Source organism: Gorilla gorilla, chromosome 2 (assembly GCF_029281585.2).
Source record: "Gorilla gorilla gorilla isolate KB3781 chromosome 2, NHGRI_mGorGor1-v2.1_pri, whole genome shotgun sequence".
Lineage (NCBI taxonomy): Eukaryota > Metazoa > Chordata > Mammalia > Primates > Hominidae > Gorilla > Gorilla gorilla.
Genome location: NC_086017.1, coordinates 59,420,321 through 59,439,859, shown reverse-complemented (window position 1 = coordinate 59,439,859; position 19,539 = coordinate 59,420,321). Strand labels below are relative to the sequence as shown.

Sequence of the window (19,539 nt, the reverse complement as noted above, 5' to 3'; positions counted from 1 at the left end):
CTACCTCTCTGGAATTAGTATTTCCATCCCACCAGTGATCTTAACTCTCTATTGGCCAGAGCTACACAGAATAAAAAAAAAAAGCACAGTGTATTTTTAAAATTCCTCAGTTACTACTAAGTACTGTTACTATATTTTCAAAAGCAATGCCTGTCGCTATCTGAACTTCTTGTTTTTTCCTGAGCCACGAGTAGGGACTAAGGAAAAGGAAGCTGAAGGAGTGTGACTGAGGCCCACATTCCCTGCCAAATTTTGCTGGAAGGCTCAGCTCTGGTACCCCTGGGGTCGCTTCCGCTCCATTTCACAGGCCTGGGAGCCCCACAGTCAGTGTTCATGTGGGACTGCAGGTAGCACAGGATGCTTTCCAAAAAGGCAAAACTTCTAGTTTCCTCTTTCTTCTTGCCTCTGAAAACAAGTTATTTGCACTACCAGGCAGGCTCAGAGGAGTGAGCCTGGAAGGGGAGGTATTGCCTTGGCATTGGAAGGGAAGGTGTTGCCCCCAAGAGTCCCCACCAGGCTCTCTGGCTAATTTGAATACAGGGAGAACATGTTTGCTTTCCTCACTCAACACTCAGGGGTGTAGAGGTTTTTCCTTGTTTCTTACTATCTAGAAAAGGAGGTGATTGTGTAGCTCTGGCGTATGCCCCTGGAACTTTGGATGGTCTTCCCAGGGCTCCTCACCCCCAACTGGGGGCCTGAGTAGGGACAGCACAGAGGCTGGTGCCTGCTGCTCTTCAGTCTCTGTTTCCACGGCTCAAACCAAAGTAAACAACAGAATGGCCATGTAGGTGCAAAGTACCAATGACAGCATGGACCCTTGGGTGGGCTCCAACACACACCCTAATAAAGCTGGGGAGGAAGGGGCGGAGTGGAGGCAGGCAAAGTGGCAACCCTGGTCTGTTGGGAGCACTGGATCAAGCCTCCCTGTTCTGTCTGCTCCCTTCCTCCCTTTCTTCCACTGGCTTAGCCTGCATCATAGCTCCCCAAAAGTGCCCTGGCAGGAAACCCCCTTCTGACTCTGCTCTATGGGTGGTGTATCTTAGGCTGCCAGGCAATCAGTGCTAAGTACCATCATTTGCAAAAAGTGCTTTCAGCACAGTAGGGGAGCAGAGATGAGTGCTTGGCCATTGGGAAAGTCCTATTCCAGTCTGCTGGCTTCCGAGCCAGCTTCTTGTGCTACAGCCTGCATCCTGATCCCTAAGTCCAGAGAAATATACATCCCAAAGTCAAATTATGATATCTCTGCTCAGCTGCCCAACAGCAAATCACAACCCCAGAGCAGCAGCCCCAGACCTGGAACTCCCTCCCTCCTGCCCTCTTCCCAATACTCAAAATCTGTCAAGGGGCGCCTGTCCCACACGACTGTCACTCCATCTGAAGGCCAACACCCTCCACCTGGCTTCGTGAAGTTTATTGAACAGGAGTGAGGGCTAAAGAGTCAAAGTGACACTTTTCCTATAGTGAGAGACTTTTCTCTGTGGCTCTGGTGGCCTGAGCTTCATCTATGACTAGCTGCAGATTCTAGAGCCAATAGAATGAGCCAGGCCTTTCAAGTGAACTCTCCAGTCTGAGCCTTAAATTCTATAATCTGTTTTAGCAGCTGTCTGTGAAGATGAGGATGGACGACAGTAGGCCCCTGAGCCCTCCAAGCGTCCCCCACTGAGTCAGAGCTCCCAGAGGTCAGGAACTATACCCTCAATCAAGTTTAACTCAAACATGATCTAGGGTAATAAATAAGGGCATAATCTACCTGTTCATCTTTCTATCCTCAGCCCTGGGCATGGAACCTGACATCAACTAGTAGGCACTTAATGGCAGGCCTCATGCTGAGTGCTTTCATTTCCAATGTTTCATTTGATAAGGTAAATATTTGTTTAATTGAATGCACTTGATTCACTCTCTTGGAACCCTAGTATTGCCTCAATTTCCTCCTCTCCCTTATCTCTTTTTCAGGGTACTTGTAGGAACCAGGTGGCATTAATATTAAAGCACTTGCAGGTGAAGTGCTACTTTATTTTTCCAGCCCAGACTTGAATACCCAGCTGTCTACCTAACATCTCACTTGGGTGCCTCTAAAAAACAACTTGTCCAAGAACAAACTCCTGGTCTAGGCCCATTCCTCCTCCTCCCTGTGTACACCAGATGCCCAGGCCAAAACTCAGAGCTCCTGTTGACTCCTCTCTTCAACTCTTCACAGCCAACCATTCAGCAATCCTTCTGGCTCAATTTCCAGAATATATTCAGAAGTTGAGCACTTTTCATCACTCTTAATACTCAGCCCCTTCCCACCTCCCTGTCCTGCAAAACCCCGCACCCCACCATGATCATCCTCTCATGCCTGAATACTATTGCTTCTGCCTTTGGCCCTCAGTCTTAGCAACACAGAGAAAAACAACTTATACATTTACCATTTTGTTTCAGCAATCCTACTTCTAGGAAACTATTGCACAGACACACTGTTAAAATTACAAAATGCCATATTTTCCAGATTCCTCACTGTGGTTCTTTTTGTAAGAGCAAAAGACTGGACACAGCCCAATGTCCATAGATAAACCATGGCACATCCACATGGTGAGGCACAATGCAGATGCAAAAAGGAATCAGGAGGATTTCTATATTCTGCTACAGGGTGATCTTCAAGATTGATTACATGGAAAAAAGCAAAGTACAGAAGAGTACTTAGAGTCTGCTACCTTTTACATAAAAAAGAAAGGTAAACAAATATATTTTTCCCTTAAATTTGCAAAAAGAAACAGTGGGAAAAATCTGATAAAAACTGTTTCTTATCAGAAAGGCAAAGAGAATAAAGTAGAGGGAACAAGATGGAATTAGACTTCTCTCAATATACCTTGTTTTATTTGGAATCATAGGAAAGCTTTATATAATTTTTAAAAATTAAATTGTAAAAGTACGGTATATGCCATTGTTGTTTTCAATTCTTTACTTTCCATCAACTTCTGTTCTCTGCCATATGTCTTTGCAGTTCCTCCAACTAGAGGCAGAATATATTTTTTCCAGCTGTGGCAGACTGTATTTTCCAAAAATGGTCTCAGCAAGATTTCCAGTCCCACATGTTCTGACAGAGTCCACGTCCCCTCCTTTTAAACCTAGGCAGGATCTTGTGACTGTGTTAGTAAACAGAATGTGGCAGAAGTGACACTGCATGTCTCTTAAGACTAAATCATAAAAGTCAGTACGGTCTTCCACCTGTCTCCCAACCCCTACCTTGCCCTCTCCTCACCCTTGGAACTCAGCAACCATGCTATGAGGCAGCCCAAATGAGCCCACATGGAGAAATCATATGGAGAAGCCCTGGGGCTCCCAGCTAACAGCCAGCATCAACTCTCAAACATATAATTGATGAGCCTTCAGAAGATTCTAATCTCTGGCCTTCAAGTCTTCCAGCTGAAGCTCCAGACATTGTGAAGCAGAAACAAGCTCCATTCTACTGTGCTCTGCCCAAATTCCTGACCTGCAGAATCTGTGACCAGAATAGTGGCTGTTTTCCACTACTAAGTTTTGGGTTAACATGTTACACAGCCATAGTAACTGCAATACAACTCCTTGACTTGGGCTTAACCATGAATTGCTTGACTACAGGAATGTTAGCAGATGTGTCATAATGTCAGAGGCTTGAAATGTGCTGTGAGGTTAGGCACACCCTCTTGTGTGTCTCTCATCACCGTAAGAAGAACATGCCCCAGCTAGACTGCTGTCCAGGGAAGATGAGAGACGCACTGATCTGACCTGGACCCAACTGCAGCCTGGAGCCCGGTCTAGATCAGTGAATTCTAGCCAGCATGCAGATGCATGAGTGAGAATAAAAATTTGCTATTTGAAGCTACTGAGTTTGGGCTGGTTTATTGTGCAGAATGACGGTAACAACAGAAAACTGATCAAAAAGTAATCCTTACAAATTAAACACAAACTGGGAAAAAAGAGCTTAATTTTATATCCTCTTAATCAGATAACCACAGAGAAGAATCATTTCTAATAACTCTAAAACAGAGAACTATATATCCCTGAAAAGGGATAACCTAAGGGCAAAGGGAACCAGAAGGAAGTCTTAAACTACATTCATGAGTATTATCATTAATAAAAGTATCTACATTATTATTTAAAAACAATCCATTGAAAGGAGCATCAAGCATGGAGATTCAACCCAGTTTGGAGGGCATCTTCAGGGTAGGACTGTGTCTTTTTCCTTCTTGTGTTCCTGCTATTGACTGCAATGTTTAATAAATGTTTGGTGCATTAAAAAAAAGGTTGACAGATAATTTTTATAGAAGAATTTCAGCTAATTTTGCAACCTGTTATGAAATAATGGATCTAGCTAAGGATCATTAGTGAATGCTAAATTCATCAGGCAAAAAAAAAACTGATAAGGACTTTATAATGGATTAATCACTGATACTACCTGAATCCCCTAATCCTTTTTTTTTTTTTTTTTCCTGAAACACAGCCTTACTCTGTCACCCAGGCTGGAGTGCAGTGGCACGATTTCAGCTTACTGCAGTCTTGACCTCCCGGTTTCAAGTGATCCTCCCACCTCAGCCTCCTGAGTAGCTGGGACCACAGACATGTGCCATCATGCCTAGCTAATTTTTTTGTATTTTTGTAGAGATGGGGTCTCATTACGTTGTCCAGGCTAGTCTCAAACTCCTGGGCTCAAGCAATCTGCCCATCCCAGCTTCCCAAAGTGCTGAGATTACAGGGGGGAGCCACTGCACCCAGGCCTGATCCATCTTTTCATCACTAAAGTAGGTCAAGGAGACAGACATACTGCCTCCTTCTGGGATGCAATAGGAAGTACACAATACCAATGAAGTGTTCTTTCCAAAAAGATTGAATCTATTCTGATCTAGATCTAACTACCAGTTTATAGGAAATATGGGGACACTAGGAAGCAAGAAAATAACTTCAAGAGGATATGCTTAGGCAAAACCAAAATGAGAGATAGTCTAGGATAAATGTCCTGATGTCTTCACCAAATAAATGGATTTGAAAACAAAAGGAGCAAGGAGACTGTTAGAAACTCACAGAACATATCAACCAAATGCAATATGTAGACGTTGTTTGGATACTGTTTGAACAAACTAAAATGTCATTTTTGGGGCCAGGCACAGTGGCTCATGCCTGTAATCCCAACACTTTGGGAGGCCGAGGTGGGCAGATCACCTGAGGTAAGAAGTTCAAGACCAGCCTGGCCAACATGGCAAAACCCCGTCTCTAGTAAAAAAAATACAAAAATTAGCCAGGAATGGTGGTGTGCACCTGTAGTCCCAGCTACTCGAGAGGCTGAGGCAGGGAGAATTGCTTGAACCCGTGAGGTGGAGGTTACAGTGAGTCAAGATGGCGCCGCTGCACTCTAGCCTGGGCAATAGGGCGAGACTCCGTCTCAAAAAAAAATAAATTAAATAAAATAAAATGTCATTTTTGGAACAATAAAGAAAAATTAAATATGGACTGGGTATTGGGTTATAGTAAGAAATTAAAGTTAACTTTGTTGGTTGTGATAAATGCCATTGAATTAAATAGTAAAGCACCCTCTAACTACTAGAGGTACATCCTAAACTATTCATGAGTGAAATGATATATTTCTATTTTGAATGAAAATCCTGGCCGGGCGCGGTAGCTCACGCCTGTAATCCCAGCACTTTGGGAGGCCGAGGCGGGTGGATCACGAGGTCAGGAGATCGGGACCATCCTGGCTAACACGGTGAAACCCCGTCTCTATTAAACATACAAAAAATTAGCTGGGAGTAGTGGCGGGCGGCTGTAGTCCCAGCTACTCCGGAGGCTGAGGCAGGAGAATGGCGCGAACCCAGGGGGCGGAGCTTGTAGTGATCTGAGATCGCACCACTGCACTCTAGCCTGGGCGACGACAGAGCGAGACTCTGTCTCAAAAAAAAAAAAAAAAAAAAAAAAAAATTAGCTGGGCGTGGTGGGTGGGTGCCTGTAGTCCCAGCTACTCGGGAGGCTGAGGCAGGAGAATGGCATGAACCCCGGAGGCAGAGCTTGCAGTGAGCCGAGATCCCGCCACTGCACTCCAGCCTGGGTGACAGAGTGAGACTCCGTCTCAAAAAAAAAAAAAAAAAAAGAAAATCCTCTAGTCCAAAAAAAAAAAAAAAGTGGAGGAATATAGATAAAATAAGTTGGCAAAATGCTAATCATTGTTGAAGCTACGTGGTAGGTTTGCAGGAGAGACTTCAGCCTACCATCCTTTCTTCTTCTTTTCTTCTTTTTTTTTTTTTTTTTACCTTTCTCCTTTTATGTGTGTTTGAAATTTTCATCTGCAGAGCACTTGCTACTCCTAGAGATACCTACCCTACAGAGCCAAAGGCCAATGCACCCCAAAGACAGGCCAGCATAACATGGCTGACCAGGAAAGGACAAATATGCACAAGGGTTTCCTCTGCAGAGCACAGGGGCTGCCATGGCTAGGGTGCAAGGGGTGGTTGCCTCTCCAATCCAACCGTAGCTGTCATGTCACCTGAACTATGAGTGACATAGTCTGAAGGACAAGGGGCCTTCCTCTTGCAGCATGAGAACACCCTTCCTACACATTTATGAGAGCTTTCAGGCAGCTACTCCCACTACTCAGCCATCATCACTCCAAACCTGAGCTGGCAAGGCCTTGGCCTTGAGCATCCAACACTTGCCACCCTACTCCAGGTCAGATGCAGGGGTTTAGAAAGTAGGCTCACAGGGCCTAGGAAGGGGAGAAGTTCTCACAGTATGGTTCCTGAAACAAGTACATTGCCTTAGTTATTACTCCCAGTTCATGGAACACAGTCAGGTTCCAAAAGAGTCTCACTAGGTTGGAAAGGATCTCTAAGTATAACCAGAGAAAACATAGCAGAGACTCATGCAGGCCTCCACAGATTCACACTTGGGCTGTGTAAGTCCAGGATGGAAGGCCCCAGACTTCGTGTGAAGATGCCCAGCATGAGGCTGGATAAGTGTGGGAGTAGCTGCCCAAAAGCTTTCATAAAGGTGTAGGAAGGGTGTTCTCATGCTGTGAGAGGGAAGGCCCCGCGTCCTTCAGACTATGTCACTCATAGTCCAAGTGACATGCTGAGCCCTGGACCCTGTTCTCTAAGGCCTCTCTGTACTTTTAGGATACTGACAGCCTTGGGCAGGGCAGTCCAGGCTGGCAAGGGTCTCAGAGTCCCATCACAGCCACAGGAGCTGGAGAAGTGAAGTCCAGAGAAGAAAATCAGGATTGAGGAAGTAAGCGCAGGGACCTCAGCCCTGGCACATGGCAGGTACAGTGAGCGCCTGCTAAACCTGTGAGCAAAAATAAGTCAGCGGTGCTGGAGAGCAGAGCCAAGACCAGCAGATAGGAGGTGTAAGGAAACCTGATTCAGACAAACAGGAAAAAAGAACTCTCCAGCAGTAGAATCATCTGCCTGAGAAGAACCAAAGGCCGCTGATCTTGGGTGTTCACACCAAGGGAGAGCTATAGCCCGTACACAGTATGACAGCAGACATTCTGGCATTCGTTGGGGGTTGGATACAATGCTCAAAATAAAAGGATATCAGAGCAAACATATAACCTACTGAAGCCAAACCACACTTCGGAAGGAAGCAGCCTCACATACCGGACTTTGACATTGGAGGAGATCTGGCCTGAGCCCACAGAACCCACACAGCTGCAGAAGCTGCAGAGAGAACCACATGTATCTCTTCATTCTACAAATGAAGGAGTCTGCCCAAACTGGAGTCTGCAGATCTAAAGTCTCTTTCAGGCTAGCCCTTCCCATGCCCCACCCTTCCCCATCACAAAGCGTTTGCCAACCCCAGCTCCCCTGGAAATCATGGCCCACTGGCTGCTGCCAGAGCACCTGTAGGAAGTAGGTGGAACAACACTCAGGAGATAAGCAGCCGAGCACAGCTGAGAACAGGGAGCCTGCAGCAGGCTCTGCAGGTCTGGGTAGGAGCCTTGCTGGCTGGCCAACCAACCCAGCACAAGGAGGCCATCAGTTTTCCGAGAGCCCCTGCCTACCAGAAGCAACCCAGAGGTGGGTTGCCAGCCAGCCCCTCCCCTGGCTCCAGGCTTGAATGTGCAGTCATCTTGTCCATTCTGAAAAATCTCTGCCACACAATGGAAAAGCAAGCCTCTTCATTTAGAGCTGCTACAAAGTAAACTAAAAAGTGCACAATGTACTTTTGATTTAGACCTTGTTTTCTATGCTCAATAGAGCTGAAGAAAAATGGGAAGCATCACCCTTCCTTTTTACACATTTCACAGAAATCAGCTGTCAGAGCTGGAAGGGACTGTGGAGATCATCTAGTTAAATCTCTCATTTTACAGATGAAAAAACCAAGGACATACCCAACGTGCATAGCCAAGTTTAGGCAATGTCAGGATTGATTAAAACCTGAATTTCTGACCCCCAGCCAGCATGCTTCCACTATTCTTCTTCCTCCACATCATCCTACCCTGCCCTTTGCTCAAATGTCCTACTTTCTGACCCTTTCCCACTCCTCAAAGCCTTTCCCATCATCTTGCTAAACCTCCCATCTTCACAGAGGAGGAGGCGGGGAAGTGACACAGTTCTCCACAGCATTCGGCATTTTGGTTTGCTAAAGTCTGCTAGCTGGCTGTTCTTCTACATCACTCCTCTTAGGCCTTTGGAGCTTCCCAACAGAATACGTGAATGTTATGAATGTGTTTTGTAAGCTGTAAAATACCATACAAATATATGCTCTACTATTTTAGAACATGAAATAATGCAACCCCTTTTAATCATCCTCTCATTTCTCTTACCTCTGTGAGACAAAGAGAAGGCAGGAGCAAACTCTAATTTAAGGAAGATGAAGTTGAGACTAAAGATCTGGACAAGAGTTCTCTCTCCCCACACCATGGGCCCCTTTAGGGCAGAGCCTATTTTGTGCTCCTTCTTTTATTCCTCACACTTCACCCAGGGATAGGTATCCAAAAGATGTTCAGCAGAGTTTCCTGAATACATGGATAAAATTTCACTTTAAAATTGTTCCACTTCTATGTAGAATCTAACTGTAAAAATCCCCACAACCACTCCCATACACAAAAAGGTGACACGGTAGGAGGTAGAAGGGAAGGTTGAGGAGATGTTTCAGTTAGATAGGAGGAATAAATTCAAGAGATCTAGGCTGGGCATGGTGGCTGGCTCACACCTGCAATCTCAGCACTTTGGGAGGCTGAGGCAGATGGATCACTTGAGGCCAGGAGTTCAAGACCAGCCTGGCTAACATGGTGAAACCCAGTCTCTACTAAAGATGCAAAAATTAGACGGGCATGGTGGCACACACTTGTAATCCCAGCTACTCAGGAGGCTGAGACATGAGAATCACTTGATCCCAAGAGGCAGAGGTTGCAGTGAGCTGAGATCACGCCACTGCACTCCAGCCTGGGCGACAGAGTGAGACTTTGTCTCAAAAAAAAAAGAAAAGAAAAAATAACAACAACAAGAGATCTACTGTACAACACGGTGACTATAGCTAACACCAATGTATTGCATTCTTATAAATTTCTGCTAATAGATTTTAAGCATCCTCACCACAAAAATGGTAAGTATGTTAAGTCATGACTATGTTAATTCACTTGACTTAGCCATTCCATAATATGTCATAATATGTACATATTTCAAAACATCAGGTTGTATATAATAAATATATAGTGCATAATTTTTGTCAATTTAAATAATTAATTAATTTAAAAAATTTTTTAATGGGAGTGACCCTTGTTAACTGCCTGCAAACACAAATGTAACAGTGTAACTATTAGGAAATTTCCTCACCTACCCTTTCTCCCAAGAACCCAAATGCCTTAATGGTTCTTCCAGCATCTTTGGGAGGTTTGGCTCCCCACACAAGCCAGTGGCATTGAAGAGCTCGGGCTCCTCTAGATACAGGGGGCAGTCCCAGATAGGAATGGGTGAGGTGATCCTTGCTGCTGAGGCTCTTGGATCTCCTCAGTGTTTGGGACCAAGATCCAAAAGCCATCCCTTCTATTTCCCCTCAGGGAAAATCTCTTCTTCACCGTTGGCCCTGACAGCAGCCTCACCCACTTTAGGGGCAACCAGGCCTCTCCAGGCCATTCAAGATTTGATCTGATCCTGGGGTGATCTAGAGCTCCCTGGAGGCTTCCCATGTGCCTCCATGTGACACTCTTGTTAGAAAGAAGTAGGGGCCCCAGGTCTCTGCTAGAGCAAAGCTCTCTTTAGAACCCTATGTGCCCGTAAAGACGAATAATAGGAAGGAGAGATCAGAGCAGCCCTGTGGCCAGCCTGGGAGCCCAAGGCACAACACAGATGCGTCAGGGAGTATCCCATTCCACAGCAGAGCTGACCAGAACCTAAAATATAAGATAAATGGGCCAAGAGAATGCCAGGGGGCAACAGACCCCCACTAGAAGCCCGATCTGTACGGAAGGAACCACAGAGAGTGAGACACCAAAATTCTATCACCCCTACCACAGGCAGGAGCCCACAGGCCAGTGTCCCAATTCACTCCACAGCTTCAACCACTGTGCTAGTGAGAGGAGATGGCAGAGGTCCCTCCAGAAAAGGAGCTCGAGCAAGTGCTACAAATGCAGGATCAATACCAGCATGACATGCTCCTGGCACCAAATGAAAGGACTGAGCAGGAGTCCCCCACAGCTAGATTGTTCACCAAGTCCCAGCTTACCCAGAGGGCCTCATGTCCTAAAGTGACAGTCAGCCCTTGCTGTAGGCATGCAGGGCTTAGCCACCATTTTACCATTTAAAAAGTTAGTCCCCAGGCAGTAAGTAAAGTCAGGACAGGCAGGGCCTGCAGAAGCTGAATGGCCAAGCAGGTGGAATAAGAAATAAAACACCTAGCAGAATGTCTGTGATGAGGCAGTCATTCAGTAATGGTAGTCATAACTGCTATTACAGTGTTGCCAACCTACCTTCACAGTTAGCCCCAACTTACTGCACATGGCCCACAGGCTCCAGCAACAGGTTCCCCTCACATAGCCCACACATAGTAGGTCTGGCCTTCCACACCCCCACAACTAACAAGAGGAAAGGGCCCAATTCAGAAATGCAGGACCTGTGATAAGGGGAAAGATTTATTAAGCCCCCAAATCCTAGCAGCAGCCTCCTACTCACATATGCAGGGAGGGCTCCCCCAAACTGGGGTGAAAGGCATGACTTTTCTGGGGGAAAAAAAAACAACAACAACTTTCCTCTGAAAGCTTTGACTTCTTAAACTCAGAACCAAACTGACTCAGAGGAAGGAGATCTTTAGAAAAGGAACAGAAAAGTGGTCCACTGCATTGTTCTTTGGCTCCCAATTAGCCCAAACCCTGGTTCTGCTTTCAGTGAACTCTCAGCCTCTCCATGTCTGAAGCCTTCAAGAAACTCTTTTTTAAAAAGCTAGAATTTCTTGACCAAAAGAATAAAATTTGAATCTGATTAGCTTCTAAATAGAATTCTCAGTTTACAAGAAAAACATGGGACAGAGGAACATCTTAAATGACACCACAGGGATGCAATCAGCATAATCCTGAATATGAGAAACCACAGGACAAATGTCATAGTTCTCTAATAATAAACTGCAAGGAGCAAAAAGGAGAGAAAATACATAAAGAAACTAGACAGATGCATCAGACAAATTCAATGTGCAGACCCTGTTTAGATCACAATTCAAACCAATAATAAAAGTAAATTCATAAGACAATCAGAAAAATAGAATCCTGACTGAATATTTGCTGAGTTTAAGAAGAGATCATTATATTATTTAGATGTGGCTGTGGTGCTGTGGTTATGTTCATGCAAAGCCCTCATTTCTTGGAAATACAAACTGAAATACTGATGATGAAATTTTGGGATGTCTGGAATTTGCTTCTGTAGGGGGTAGGATGTGAGAGAGATAAATTAAACTCAATTGGCCATAAGTTGATGATGGGTGTGGCTAAGCAATGGGAACACAAAAGTTCATTAGACCATTTCCTCTACTTTCATGTATGTTTGAAATTTTCCATAGTAAAAAAAAAATGTTTAAGATAGCATTTCTCGGCCAGGCACAGTGGCTCATGCCTGTAATCCCAGCACTTTGGGAGGCTGAGGCAGGCAGATCACCTGAGCTCAGGAGTTTGAGACCAGCCTGGCCAACATGGTGAAACCCCGTCTCTACTAAAAATACAAAAATTAGCTGGGTGTGGTGGTGGGTGCCTGTAATCCCAGCTACTCAGGAGGCTGAGGCAGGAGAACCGCTTGAACCCGGGAGGCAGAGGTTGCAGTGACCCGAGATGGCGCCACTGCACTCCAGCCTGGGCGACAGAGCAAGACTCTGTCTCAAAAAACAAAAAACAAACAAACAAAAGACAGTATTTCTCCTCCTAATGTCTCCATTACATTTTTACATTTTTTAAATCAACAGCACCTTATTAGTCTTAATGATGCTGTGAGCAACTGTATTATCAAAAGTAGCCTGCTTTCCCTGGAGAAATGCAAAAATGGTTGCCTCTGGGTAAAATTTTGACATCGTCACCATTCAGATGTAAGGTCACTTTAATTCACACTCCATGACATACCCTCTGTGAGATCCAGCCACTGGGGACAAAGAAGATCTCTAAGTGACAAAGGAGCATTATTTCCAGACCTGGCAATTATGTCCTTTCGTTTTATCTTTACAAGTTAGTGCCAGATTTTTCTAGAGGCTGAGTTGGCTGATATAATGTAACAAGTCTGACTAATCCCAGACCAGAGATACTATGCCTGACAAATCCATTTTGAAAAAGGAATTCGGGGTATGGTTCTCAGAGCAGCCTTGCCCACCTTCCAGTAAATAACCAGGTTCTCTGTGCCTAGCTGCCTTTGGCTTAGGGTGTCTGTCTCAATAACATATGGGCCAGGAGTGAAGAGAGGCGACTTTGGCATTGATTACGCATTCTGATGGGCAATGATGGAGAAGGGCCTCTCTTGGCTTTGCCCTGGCTTTCCCCCACCACCCTGCACTCAGCCTCATTCTCTGCTCACTGTCCCTGCCTGTGTAGACCACATTCTTTATGCCATTTATCTCTATCTCTACCTCTCTTAACCCAGTCATTTTTCCAGCCTTACATCTCTACGTCTCCTAAAGCCTAGCTGTGCCTCTCCACTCTTCCCAATTAACAACCCTGTAAGCACTGCTTATTTGACATTTCTCAGATACTGAGCTGCCCACAGTGTCTCTCTTAGGGTTCTTCCATGATTTGGCTCTTCAAGAGCTATCTGACCAACCAGTCTGTGAGGTGCTGAAGGACAGGGAAGCACTATATATCCTTTCCATACCGTCCACAAAGCCAATAACTGTGCTTGCTCTTGACAGCTGACAAATACACCTTAGCTGATCGACTAGATATCAATTTGCAAACATCAAAACATGTGCAAGTCGGGCCGGGCGCAGTGGCTCACGCCTGTAATCCCAGCACTTTGGGAGGCCGAGGCGGGTAGATCACAAGGTCAGGAGATCGAGACCACGGTGAAACCCCATCTCTACTAAAAATACAAAAAATTAGCTGGGTGCAGTGGTGTGTGCCTGCAGTCCCAGCTACTCGGGAGGCTGACGCAGGAGAATGGCGTGAACCCAGAAGGTGGAGCTTGCAGTGAGCGGAGATCGCGCCACTGCACTCCAGCCTGGGCGACAGAGCGAGACTCCATCTCAAAAAAAAAAAAAAAAAAAAAAAACAGGTGCAAGTCCACAGAGCTGGTGTAAACTAGACAGGCTGCCACTGGTCTACACGGCTCCATCGTGTAATTATTTTAAAAAGTACTTTCTGGGGTACTGATAAAGTTCTGTCCTGATCTGGTAGTGTGTCACGAGTGTATGTATAAATAAAATCCCATCAATATGTGTGTTCCACTGTACATTAGGCATATCTCCATAAATAAGTAAATGAATTAACGAGTGAATGATGCCCCTTCATCTAAGAGGATGCAGCCTACACCAGGGCACACAGCTTGGAGAGTGGAGCCTGGGTTAGAGTTCAGCTTTCTCCCAAACCAGCACTCCTTGGAAAAGGCACAGATTATATAATTGTACATGGCCACGCTGACACCAGAAGCAGAGAGCCCTTCCTTGAGGGACTCTCCAATGCCCAAAGCTCCACATCATCCAGACGGGCTAAGAGGCACCACTATGGGTGTGGCAGCACTGCTACTCATGGGATTCAAGTCAGGCTCTTCAGCAGCAAATGCTGGAGCCACCCCCTCACAGAGTCCAAGTCAGCTCAGTATGAGGATGAAAAGACTAATTCAGCCTGGGATGACAAGGTAATATGGCAATAGCATTTAACTCCCCCAGAATCATCTCCCTTTTACCTGGCCTTCTACCCACCTCTATGAGGTTTCTGACTGCCCCGAAATTCAAAATCTTACTGAAAGCAAATATGTCTTTGTGCTAATGCTCTTTCCTGCATGCCCAGAAGCACATTCACAGGGCTTTTTCCCCATCAATGGGCCAATCTGTTTAGCAGCATCTTAGAACATGCTAAATTTGGCATCAGGTATCTGAGATGCTCTAGTGAGAGGAAGTAGAAGCCATTGCAATACTAAAGGAGAGATAAGCCATGGAGCTGCTGCTCAGCTGAGGTGCTATGATAAACTGAATATCAGCTGGAGGAGTAAATCCCACCTCCTAATGGTCTCTGGTTCTGAGCTTTGGGGACAAATAGCCAGCTCACCTCCTGAGTCTGATAGTCACAGGACCTCAGCACCATAGGCTCAGGTACGAGCCTTGCCCACAGCCAGGTAAGAGATTGTGTGACTACTAAATCCAGCAGGAGTCCGTGGTTCGCCTCACCCACAGCAGTTCATGGGTCTGCCCTGCAGCAGAATGTACAGATGAAGTACAAATGAAACACTAAAAAGGCATATGAGCAATAGACATCAGCCTCCTTCCGGTCCCTCTGAGCTGCCCAAGTCTTTCCAAGATTTCATATGATTGGCTCTGCAACATCTGATAAACTACAAGCAGAGCAGCCTGTTTGGTTATCAGAAGAGAAATGACAAATTCCCCATACAGGGAACTCTCAATAACAAGGTGTTTTTCCATTCAGCTACAGAAGCTTTCCCTTGGAAGGAGAACACTAAAGCCTGGGTGAGCCTCCCTCAAGCTAAAACCCAAACAGCAACTCAACATGCAGCAAAATGGACAGTGTTTGCAGTGCTAAGAGCTGTGTGCTATCCAACTGCACTACTATTATAGCTAGTATAAAATGGACAAATCCCACCTTTAAAAAGGATGCTCACAGGCTGACCTGTCTGCCGCAGGTTTCAAGCTACTAACAGCCTTTCATTACTGTTAGTTGTCTAAGAAATGACTTCTGAGGAAATAAACACACAAGAGGCACAGTCGGGCAGCCAAAGAATAAAAAATTATGCGTCCTCAGTTTATGTGCTCCCACACAGAAAAGCCAGGGCAACATATATCAGCAGACTCACATGGAGCTGGAAGCACCTCCCTCCCACCCCCTGGGGTTTTGCTACTCCCCAAGCCTATTTGGTGCAAAGATAATGCCTTCCATTTTATCGTGTCATCTCTTGGTAGTTTTCCTGAGTTTTCAGTCTACTGACTTATTATATATTGGCATTCCCTTACAGCCTTCATTGCCACTTGACTGTTTTTGCAGGACCTGGGTTGGCATACATTTAAAACAAACTGGTTTCACAGTATTTAATCAGATATGTTCTGTTTAAAGCATTCTGTGTGGGTTTCAGCTTTTCCACCGGTTTGATCTAAATCATAAGGTAACGAGAACATATCTGGTGCTGGATGACTCAATAGCATTTTTGCTTCACCCCAAAATGTTTCCCTAAACCTTGGTGAAAGCACATGATCCTATTAGTATTGTTGGGCCTAAATAAGCACCTCTTGGTGTCCAGTGGGCAATTTTCCTTTCCCCCAAAGGTGATTACAGCCACTAAATGCCCAAGGAAAGCCCAAGACCAAGTTCATGGTTCAACTATTTTCATCTCTCTGTTCCTCGCAGTGACACTTATCTTCCCTGACAGCCACTCCCATTGTGCTCTTTTCTCGGCCCAGCACAATGGACACATGCAGACACCAGCAGACAGGGAGGACGTTTTCCATCCCATTGCTCCCCTGTGCGGAGGGACCAGGTTAAGGTTACATAAGCCCCTCCTGAGCAGTCAGGCCCGAGCGTTGGGGAGAAGCGAATTTGGGGTTCGTGACGGAGTCACGGTCTGCAGGCCCCGACTGACCCTGCGCTCGTCATCCTGCCACGCCAAGGCGGGGCAGCTGGAAAGGAAGGGCCGCTTCCCGCGACCACCCAGTTCACACCAATCCGGCAGGGTTCAGAGTGCGGCCGGACGTCGAACCTCGCTGTCCACACTAGATCGCGGGATCCTGGGCCCGGGCCCCGGCCTCAGGCTGCAGCTCACCGCCCCCCGGGCGCCGAGACACGCGCTTACCTGCCCGGGCCAGGGCCGGGACCGGGGCCGGGGCCGGGGCCAGGGACCGGTGGTACCGCGGTCGACCGCGCTGCTCCCGCCGCGGGGAGCTGTCCGCCGCCGGCCGGTGCTGAAGGCGGCTTTCCTGCACCGAGGCCGAGGCCGGGGCCGGGGCCGGCGCCGCCGGGCGGCAGCGGCCCGTCGCCAGCGCCGCCCTCCAGGCTGGCCTCGTTGCCCATGGCGGGCAGGCGGGCGGGCGGGGTCGGGGTCGCGCTGCGCCCTGGCCGGCGGCTCCCGGGCGGTGCTCACACTCTCGGCGCCGCCGCTGCCGCCGCCATCTCCCAGCTCGGCTCGCGCCGCCGCCTACCCCTGCGCACGCGCGTCTCGCGCCCCCTTCCCTGCACACGCCCCCCTTCCCCTGTGCGCGCTCCCGCCAGCCTCGGGGTCGCTGGGAAACAGCCGCCGGCGCCCGCGCATGCGCTGTCCAGGGCCGACGCGGTTGTAGCATGCTGAGAAGGAGCCGGGCGGGGGCCGGCGGGGCTGCGAGGGCCCTGGGAGGAGGGGCACCTGCCACTAGAAGCGGCCTCTGGGACGTCGCGCTGAGCCCTGCTTTGGAGTCAGAGGGGCTTTCCGCCTCGGTGAACTCGAGAGTAGCAACTCTCCTCCGGGTAACCGGAGTGCCACAGCGGGCAGGCGTCATAAGGACAGGCCTCGGAGAGGAGAGGGGCTACCCGAGAATGGCCTCAAAGTATGCATAGGAGTTGGAAAGGCAGAGGAACAAGTGTATTCAGAGACGCAAGGTCGTAGAGGGAAGGAGAGGGAGGGTGCTGGGTGGTCGGGCCGGATTGTGAGGGTCTCTAAGGCCAGCTGGGGAGTGGAGCCTTTATCCAGATGGCGATGGGAACCATCTGGGATTCACACTGAGGAACGGGGAGTCTCAGGAAGCGCCCCGGGCACAGATGGAAGGTGTGACAGGGCTGTGTGAAGCCAGCTGGGAGGCCACCTCAGTCAGCCCTGGGAGAGTGACCTTGGGGATGGAGAAGAGGAGTTGATGGTTCTCAGGCCTGGAGCTGTCTCGACGCGGGGCCGCAGGTTGCCTCTGCATTACCCTGAGAGCTTTCCAAATTACTTCCCCGCTGCCTCACATTTACAGCCGGTTTCTGCCCACTACTCAGGATTGTCTGCCGTGGTGGCTTCTCACACAAGCCTGTACTTTCCTGTGGGAGAATATTTCCTAGGAGCCTATATTCCAGTTCATCTCTGACGTCATAAATCGTGACTGTGTAGAAAGGCTTGAGTAACTTGAACCCATTTTACAAACCCATTCAATTCTCCTAATGTTGCGAAATATATCACATAGGGTGTTAGCAGTTCTAACTGAACCTAGAATAATCCAGGGATCCCAGTGAACGCTGATAGCCAGCCTGCTGGACAGACCGGTGGCTGTGTCAGTTCTTGTGAGGAGGGGCCAGGACCCTCCCTGGGCCTTCCCCTGTGCACTCCGAGCTGCTCCTCCCGACCTCTGGGATGGAGCAAGTAAGAGAAAGAGGAAATGCAAAGCCCCCACTTCCTGATATTTTCTCCTGACTTCATACCTCCCGTTTTCACGCTAAACTGCCTGGCCCCTCTGGGATGACCTAGGATGAAGAGAGCCTCTCTTCCTGCAGATGATGGTCCTTGCTGTGTTTCCTCCTGTGCTGCAGGATGTTTGATACAGCTTCGTGAGTGTTGACTACATGTGCACATTTAGGCTCCAAAAGAGTCCGCATCTCAGCCCCGATAGGACCCTTGGCAACTGACTTAGGCTCACTGAGCCTCCATTTCCTATTCTGCAAAGTTAGAATCTTAGTAGCTCCTCGAATATGGGGGATTGTAAGGGTAGAGTGGCTGATGTAGATATTTTATTTTTTATTTTATTTATTTTATTTATTTTTATTTTTTGGAGACAGACTCTCGCTCTGTCACCCAGGCTGGAGTACAGTGGTGTGATCTCGGCTCACTGCAACCTCCACTTCCCGGATTCAAATGATTCTCCTGCCTCAGCCTCCCTAGTAGCTGGGATTACAGGTGCCCACCACCACACCTGGCTAGTTTTTGTATTTTTAGTAGAGATGGGATTTCACCATGTTGGCCAGGCTGGTCTTGAACTCTTGACCTCTGGTGATCCACCCACCTCGGCCTCCCAAAGTGCTGGGATTACAGGCATGAGTCAATGCACCCAGCCTGATGTAGGTAAAACACCAGGACAAGTGCCTGGTACACATATGACAACTCTGTTATTAGTTGTCTCCCTGGTGATGGTCTAGGATGTGGCGGTCTTGTGCCATATATTTCCTCCTGGGGAAGAATATGCTCACAAACACTATGGGCAGGCCAGTGGCCTGACCTTGTCCCAACCCAGGCTGTTATAGCTTCACAGACCCCAGTCAGTGTGGGTTGGGCTACTTGAAACAGGGGAAAGGATGTTTATTTTTTTGTTTTTGTAGAAACCACAGGATCTATGGCTTTCCACAGATTTAAATCAACATGCCACTGGTTCCTGTGTGGTTAATTAGCTCTACCCAGCCTGCAGGCTTGGGGAGTTGCCCTCCTCAGAGTGGATTCCTGGCTGTTAGCAGACCTCCAGGGTCTTTGCTGCCCTGGTGACAAAGGGCACAGCACAGTGGACCCAGGAGACCTGAAAATGTGGGTTAGAGGTGCCCCTCCTCTCCTCTCAAACTCTCCCAGTTCTGTTTCCTTTGAGGAGCATCCCCAGGAACATGCCTGCCTTGTGTTCATTCACCCTTGACATTTAGCCCAGGGACTCTTGTGGACCATGGGATGGGATTGGCCTCTGGTTATCTGGGGCTCTGATTCAATCTCCCATTTTCATTCACTGTCCCAGAGGCTGTTTACCTCCTTTTGATCTAGACTGGGGCTCCTCAACAGCAGGACCTTGTCTGACTGCTCCTATCCCCTGGGCTGGCCTTCAGCAGACCCTCTGGGGCTCATGGTTGTGCTGGCTTCTCCATGACGCTCTGAGCATTTCCCTCACCTGCGCTTCTAAAGGGCCCACCAATCACCAGGCTTAAAAGCACTCAGAGAGATCTTTGGCTTTAGCTGCTGAGCTAATAAGTAACAGGGAGAGTGCCGG

General features: G+C 47.7%; 1 protein-coding gene and 1 long non-coding RNA gene across 4 annotated transcripts in view; both read right to left on the bottom strand.

The window, feature by feature from the left end:
- The window catches only part of BSN (bassoon presynaptic cytomatrix protein), a 117,083-nt gene extending 100,284 nt beyond the window's left edge, over positions 1-16,799 (bottom strand). For all 3 annotated transcript variants that reach the window (XM_031009298.3, XM_055382440.2, XM_031009299.3), the window contains exon 1: positions 16,428-16,799. In XM_031009298.3, coding sequence (XP_030865158.3) covers positions 16,428-16,645 — 218 coding nt within the window. In that variant the 5' untranslated portion in view covers positions 16,646-16,799. The remainder of the gene's footprint in view (positions 1-16,427) is intronic.
- A 375-nt stretch (positions 16,800-17,174) lies between these two features.
- LOC129532567 (uncharacterized) lies at positions 17,175-17,600 on the bottom strand. Its single transcript, XR_008678332.2, has 2 exons — positions 17,515-17,600; positions 17,175-17,433 (listed from the first exon to the last, which is right to left on the bottom strand). It is a non-coding gene; the product is annotated as an uncharacterized lncRNA (long non-coding RNA).
- Positions 17,601-19,539: the final 1,939 nt, after the last annotated feature.